This window comes from Pteropus vampyrus, unplaced genomic scaffold (assembly GCF_000151845.1).
Source record: "Pteropus vampyrus isolate Shadow unplaced genomic scaffold, Pvam_2.0 Scaffold272, whole genome shotgun sequence".
Taxonomy (NCBI): domain Eukaryota; kingdom Metazoa; phylum Chordata; class Mammalia; order Chiroptera; family Pteropodidae; genus Pteropus; species Pteropus vampyrus.
Window position 1 is genome coordinate 1,092,629 of NW_011889053.1, and position 6,873 is coordinate 1,099,501.

General features: G+C 49.5%; 1 protein-coding gene across 1 annotated transcript in view; it reads right to left on the bottom strand.

The window, feature by feature from the left end:
- The window catches only part of PARP4 (poly(ADP-ribose) polymerase family member 4), a 67,409-nt gene that overhangs the window by 48,336 nt on the left and 12,200 nt on the right, over nt 1-6,873 (bottom strand). The window contains exons 7-10 of the mRNA XM_011375489.2: nt 4,978-5,127; nt 4,374-4,511; nt 3,252-3,425; nt 459-619 (exon numbers count right to left, since the gene is read on the bottom strand). Coding sequence (XP_011373791.1) covers nt 459-619; nt 3,252-3,425; nt 4,374-4,511; nt 4,978-5,127 — 623 coding nt within the window. The remainder of the gene's footprint in view (nt 1-458; nt 620-3,251; nt 3,426-4,373; nt 4,512-4,977; nt 5,128-6,873) is intronic.

A 6,873-nucleotide genomic window follows, 5' to 3' on the forward strand; every position in this document is an offset into this window, starting at 1 on the left:
CAGGTGCGGAATGCAGACCGCAGAGGAAACGGGAAGGGGCCCAGGCAACAGGAAACGAATGGGGCTGGCATTGGGGGATCCACAGCTTGACAGATTTTCCAGGTTTTTATGCCACAGAGTGGCTAGTTTAGAAGCTGCCACACACATATTTCTGCATCTTAAAATCTTAAGTGCATTTTCCTATGCAACACCCTTCCAAACACGAGCTTTAATACCCTTTGTAAACGTAATTCTCATCAAGATCTGGCACCCTTATGTCCCAGTGGGAGAGACAGTAGCAGCGTGTTCAAGCACAGACTGCTGCCCCATGCCCTGTTACAAACACAGGAGGAAGCGACTGGCCAATGTAAGTGACTTGTCAGTGAGGACAGGCATCCAGGTACCTGTGGCCATCGGCTCTGCATCAGGTTCGGACGCAGTATTACAGAACAGATCCTAATGCGTCTCCTTATGCTTACCTGCGATTATTCTGTAAAACCTCTTTTCTAACTCTGAAAAATTCTTCTGTGTTCTGTTCAACATGCTCAATTTTGCATCTCAAAGCTCGGTATTTGGCAAGAGACGGTGGGTTGCGTTTGGACAAATTAGTTTCGTTGACGTTAGCCATGTCTCTTATTAGCTGTAGATGGAAACAATACAGACATTAGAATCACCACAAACCAAAAGTTATATCATGTTACACTTTTTCACGTAAGTTCTTTCATCACGTAAGTGGCACATTAAAGGTGACACAGCTACCTCAGTGACAGCAAACACACAACAATGGCAGTGTACGTTAGGGCAGCATACCATGTTAACAGTGTTCTGGGTACACTGTCCCTTTAATCCACACCACAGCACCAGTCCGCTTGGATCTTACTGCCCTCATTGTGTGCATGGGACAAGTGAGGCTCTGCGAAACTAAATTAATTGCTCTAGATCCTGCAGCGAGGAGGGGACAGTGGACAGTGATAAAGCAGGAACTCAGACTGAACTTCACGTTCCATTCTGCTTAACAAAAACTCAATTTTCGTGTTTCGCATGCCAGGCACTCCCTTAGCTTTGGAAGACGCAGAAAGGAGTGGGATACCAGTCCCTTCCCTGGGCGCATATCTACTCCTGGATCGTGGGACTGGAGGAGGGACCGTAGCTCCCAGATGACCTGAGCTACGCGTGATACAGAGCTGTGCTGTTTTCACACCTTTGAGAATGAAGGGACACTGATGGGGAGCACCAGGCACTCTGCTGCCCACGTCTTTATGACCTTGTGGGGCAGGGCTTTCTGACTACACCGAATCCGCCAGCTATAAAATATAAGGTCGATGCATTTCTCTATGTACAAGTAAAAAGTTTCTGTATGGTGAAAGGAAACAAGTTCATCACCACCAAATTCACCATAAGCAAAGAAGAATAACCAAAAACACAGAAAATATTTGTAACTCATGTCACAGACTAAGATCTCTAACTTATAGAGAAATTCTAAACACCATGAAGAAAATGATCAAGACCCAAAGAAAAAGAGGCAGAGGGCATGAGGAGACAGATCACAGGAAAAGAAATGAGGCGTCCCTTCACCATTTGGAAGGTGCTCAGGCCTGCCTCACTGCGAGGCCACTTGTCATCCACAGATCAGTAAAATCTACACGCTGGGCAAACACACTGCTCGTAGGATACAGGGAACAGAAGCGCGTTCAGTGGTGGTGGGAGGGCAGGATGGTGTAACCCTGCGAGGGAATCAGACGAAGTGTGTCACAATTACAGACACATCCATCCTTTAAGCTGGCACTCCTACTGCTGGCGCCGTATCCCAGAGACACCCCTGGACACGCAGGAAATGACAAACACACAAGGTTGTTCATTGTGGCACTGCTTGTGACGGCAAATCAAAATGTCGGTGATAGGGAATGCCCAGCAATGTGGCAGACCCCACATTCGAACGCTGCAACGAGGGTGACCTCCACGTGCAGGATATACTAAACGAGGAAGGCAGGTGCAGAAAGGTGATGAGAGTACACGGCTTTTTATGTAAAAATAGAGGGGAAGAATAAATATTTAAGAGTGGCAAGTTATCAGGTGGGGAGTTAGAGAGTTGGAACGAGGTGGTGGGGACAGGGTGGAAATTGTTTGAGTGTACCTTTTTAGTATGAGTTTGACTTCTAAATCATGCAGATGTATTACCTATTGAAAACACACAATTTACATTATGTACCCTCTCAGTAGCAAGACCAAAGACTGAGGTTCCACAGGCTGGGTATTAGGTGAATCAGGGAACTTCAGATTTGGGAGGGCCCATTAGCATCTTGTTTACTTGTTCACCTCTTTTCTTGATTCTTCACTTAGTTTGGACTCTGAGAACCCACTAAAAGCTATAATTTCCCCCAAACATGCAAAATTTCACGTTGACAAACTCCTCTGATGCCTAGGTCATGCGTCTCTAAATCTGTCCCAAGCCCTTTGTGCAATGTGTACCTGTCTCTTCCTTCCCCTTTTTCACCCAGCCCCCTGCCCTCTGGCAATCACCAGTTTGTTCTCCGTACCCATGTTTGTTTTCATTTAGCTTGTTCGTTTCTGTTGTTCCTTAGATTCCACACATAAGAGAAATCATATGGTATCTGTCTGTCTTTGTCTGACTTATCTCACTCAACGTAATATCTTCTAGGTCCATACACGTCATTGCAAATGTTAAGATTTCATTTTTCATGGCTGAGTAAAATTCCACAGTGACTCAATTCTGACCAGAGAAACAAGAGTACCAGGGGCTTCATCTAAGAGACACCAAAAAATACATGGGATGCTATGAACTACTGTAGCTGTAAGCTGGTGGTAAGGGGAGTCAGGCTGACAGGAAGGTCACTTTATAGGAAGGTCAGAGATGGGCAGAGGCTGAAACATCCGAGCGACCTGGACCAGCAGCGCCCCCGCACCTGGGCTTTTTGTTACACGGGCGGTAAGCGTCCTCGCTGTTTAAGTCCATGGCAGCTTTCCGTTTCTTCTGCGGAAAATCTTAACTCATCTGATCTGGGACATTACAGTGCAGCAATTCTAAACGAATCTGCCTTTGTACCACTATTCCAGCACATTTGTGTTCGGGAATACAGTTCGGGTAGCTTCCAAGAGGACCCGAAGCATTCTAAAATGGCTCGACCATTTATTTTTGAGCCAACTCTAGACAACTTTTGTGATTCATTCAGTGTGACCTTCCTTACTCATCAGATCTGAAAAGACCCCTCCCCCAACATATGTTAACTGAATTCTGTAGCTCAGAGATTTACCTGGCAGAGGTCCTCTTTCTTGGCCAACAGCCTCAGGTTAACCTCTTCAGTGGTTGAACCTCTGTGAGGTATTAGTCTGTAGAACTCACTCATCATCTTTTGTAATTGTTCTTCCGTTTCTCCACTTTTCAGTGCTGCCTTTACATGGAGTAGAATTCCCTCTGCCTTGCTCACCTATAAGTAGATGATACGCACTTATTACAATGAGATCTTGATAATCATAGAAAAAGTAAAGGAACACGTATACAAACATCTAAAACAGCCGTTGGCTACGTCATGACTATCAGTTTCCTACTGGCTCTCTGCCATGAAACAAACGCAGTGTTTATGGAGATGACGACGATGCCACTCCACTGAGTCATCCAAAAGCGGGCTCGTCTTAACCGCAGGAAAGAACCAGTCTTCAATATCTGTCTCTGCACCTGCCTTTACATCCAGAGAGGAAGGCTCGTGTCACCGCAGGAGCCCTGTTTTTCACATAAGACTTAGAAAGATGTCGGAGTCAAACTAGGAACAAAACCCGCCAGGACCTGCTTTGAATTACATGGGTGCTTTTTGGACTTTACCCCGGGAACTGTTTTTAGCCCTGAAATAAATTCATTTAATTCCACAGCGGGAAATGTGTGTATTGTATTATCTGACTATGACAATACAGTGGCAGAAGCTGGGCCATGGGGAGCATTTTCTTTCACTTGTCTTTTCAGTTCCATGTGACTGAGCAGAGCAGTTTCTGGGGGGCTGGAAGCCTGCCCAGCTTCCCCTTGGACGGTCAGAGGCGCAGTCACTGTGGAGTGGCTGAGGGCCCAGTGTCTAACGGAGGACGCAGAGCGGCACGTCCCCCAGGCCGGCGGCAAAGCTCCTGCCAGAGGAGCAGCTCCTCACCAGCTGGCACCGAAAAGCCAAGCTGTGATCAGTCCTCGTGTCCAATATTTTACAGGTGGGACCATCTGCTCCTCCTGGAAGCTCACGTCCCCTCAGTGTTCTCGGTGTCCCCCTCTCCAGGGTGACAAGAAAGAACAGGAAGGACTGCATCTGAGAACAACGAACCAGCTCTCAAACAGAAGTGGTATCACTGACGCTGAGAAACCAGGAAAGCAGGTTTCGAGGACGCAGGGGACTTACGTCGTTAAGGCTGATCCTGTTCGCAGGCGTGAGGAGCGTGTGCTCCAGGTGGCCGAGGGCCTCTGCCCAAACCATCTCCACCAAATCGCTCACCTCCTGGCTCAGAGCACTTGAACGTATATCCTCCTCCAGAAGCCACTGCAACCACAAAATGGCAAAACAACACACCCGCAGGAAGTTTTCATGGGTGGGTTTACTTAAACCGAGATTGGAGGTGTGACAAGGAGTAATTAACTACAGCTCAGGAGAGAGCCACCTGCAGCCAAGTCACTGTCACTACTCAGGGCCCCTCCTTCTGCCGCACTCTACCCCTGCCTCCTCCCCTCTCTTACTCCCCATCTTTCTCTTTTGCTCCCATTTTACTTTTGCCTTTGTCTCCACGGTGCAACCTCAGGCCTGCCCGTGGCATGACAGGCCATGTGGTGTTAAGAGCAAGGACCCTGACCCCCCGGACCACCGCCTGGGAAGCTGGGCTTGGTGGCTTACCCTGGAGGGCCCGCCCCTCAGCTTCCACGCCTTTTCCTAACTCCCACTCTTTTCTCCTGCGACTTCTATTAAAATATTCAATCAATAACGCAAAACGACATGGATAAATTGATCTTACTGCTTGCAACTTTCCAGATGCTAACTGGGTGGTTTCGGGGGTAAAACATTCTCTTAGCTGAAATCCCTGCTTCTTCAGCTCTTCGATGTAATTTTCATAGCACTCACTTGCATCTGCAGAGGTTGGCCTCACTAAGAACTGCCTTCTGGTCTGTGAATTAGAGTACACAGCAGCGTGTTAGGATGTGAGGGCACAGCCACATAATGTCAGTCTCTGTTGAGCACCTATTATGTACCAGGGACAGAAACACAAGTAAAGCATTTGGTCCCTACCATGAAGAAGCTGAGAAACTAGTTTTTCCAAAGATTTACTCAAGTCTTCAATTCTTCACAAAGCAGCCTAGAACCCAAAAGGAGGGAAGGGCCTGAGCACACACGGCGGGCAGAGACAGCATCTGCTCCGCTGGAGGCACTCAGCACGCACTCAGAGGCTGTGCGGTCCTACCTCACAGCCGGTTCTAATCAGTTTTGGAGTGTGACTTTCAGCCTTTTGAAACTGAGAAGAATAAACTGGGAGGGAGTGTTGGACAAGAAAAACACCTCGGGAATGCGGTGTCGTTAGAGACGGGCGCACAGTCAGGATGAAGTGACAGCGGCCGGCGAGGAGGGCAGGCAAGCTCTCAGGTCACGCCAACAGCGCTGATGGCGGCACGAGGCCTCCACAGGCACCAGGCCTACCTTGTCAGCCTGCCGCGGGCATTTCGGTTCTTCCAGGGAATCCCTGCCCCTGCCCGTGGGGCACAGTCACCCCAACATTAGCCTCGGAGAACATGGAGCCTTGTCCCCTCGGGGGGTGTCACCAAGCCCTGGCTCTGGGTGCACAGCCCCGGGAGAAGCAGCTATGATGACAGATAAACCACCCCAGACTGGCGGCTACAGGACACCTCTAAACTTGGCGAAAGGAGGACTCCTGTTGGAGTTGCTGCATTTGGGAAGGCAGAGGCTAACTGATTTTGGAAGACGCCCGTCTAAATGGTTAAGCGAAGGAGGCCAGCTGGAAGAGCCTCCATGCAGAACAGCCTCCCCTGCTGGTGACCCGAGGGTCGCTTCTGCGGAGGGGGAGGCCTCGCCACCACCTGCCTGCCGAGCTGTCAGAGACTCACAGGGAGGAGGCGTGCAGGCTCGGCTCCTCACCAGACAGAGCAGGAATTGGCAGGTGGCCTACGCATGTCAGCATCCTCTTCCTCGATGAAGAGAACAATCATAACTTATTCTATCATGGTTTTCAACCTGATTTTTACTTACTTTTTATCCACACGTCTAAATCCTCCACAAAAAGAGAGCCTACATTTTTGGGTAAAAGATTCACCAAACCTTTTCTCCTATTGAAACATCTGACCGTGGCTCAACTTTCATCTGTTCCCATGGAAGCGTGAGAGTGGAACACCAGCTGTAAGAGCAGGCGAAACCGCCTGGGTGACAGTAACCTGTCACCAACCAACTGCATGACACCTGGGAGTTCAGGGAATGGAGCTCATGTAGAGCGTGGGAAACCTGAGCCGTGGTGTCCCCAAGAGCAGGGACTCCAGTCAGGGCACCGGGGACCCAGGCCCGCGACAGGTCTGACTCCTACGGGAGGTTCCACGTCGGATGGGTCCCGTGCCCCAACGTGCGTCTGCCTTGTCCAGAGCTGACACCTCAGGTGGGGACAAAGCGAACTGTGTCCAGGGTCGGAGTGACCTGCTGTGAGGACCACCCACCCCACTGAGCAGCGCCGGGGCCAGCTGCTTCCTGCCCGTAAGCTGAATGTCCTGACAAGACAGCCTGACGGGCGTGGCAGCATTTTCTTTGCACTTCAGGTATTGGTTGTGAACTTATTTTTGTTTCAAAATTGCTCTGAGTTGGAACCATGCCCTTGACTTCACACTGATCTAGCACCAAGGTCATGGCCCCTGCT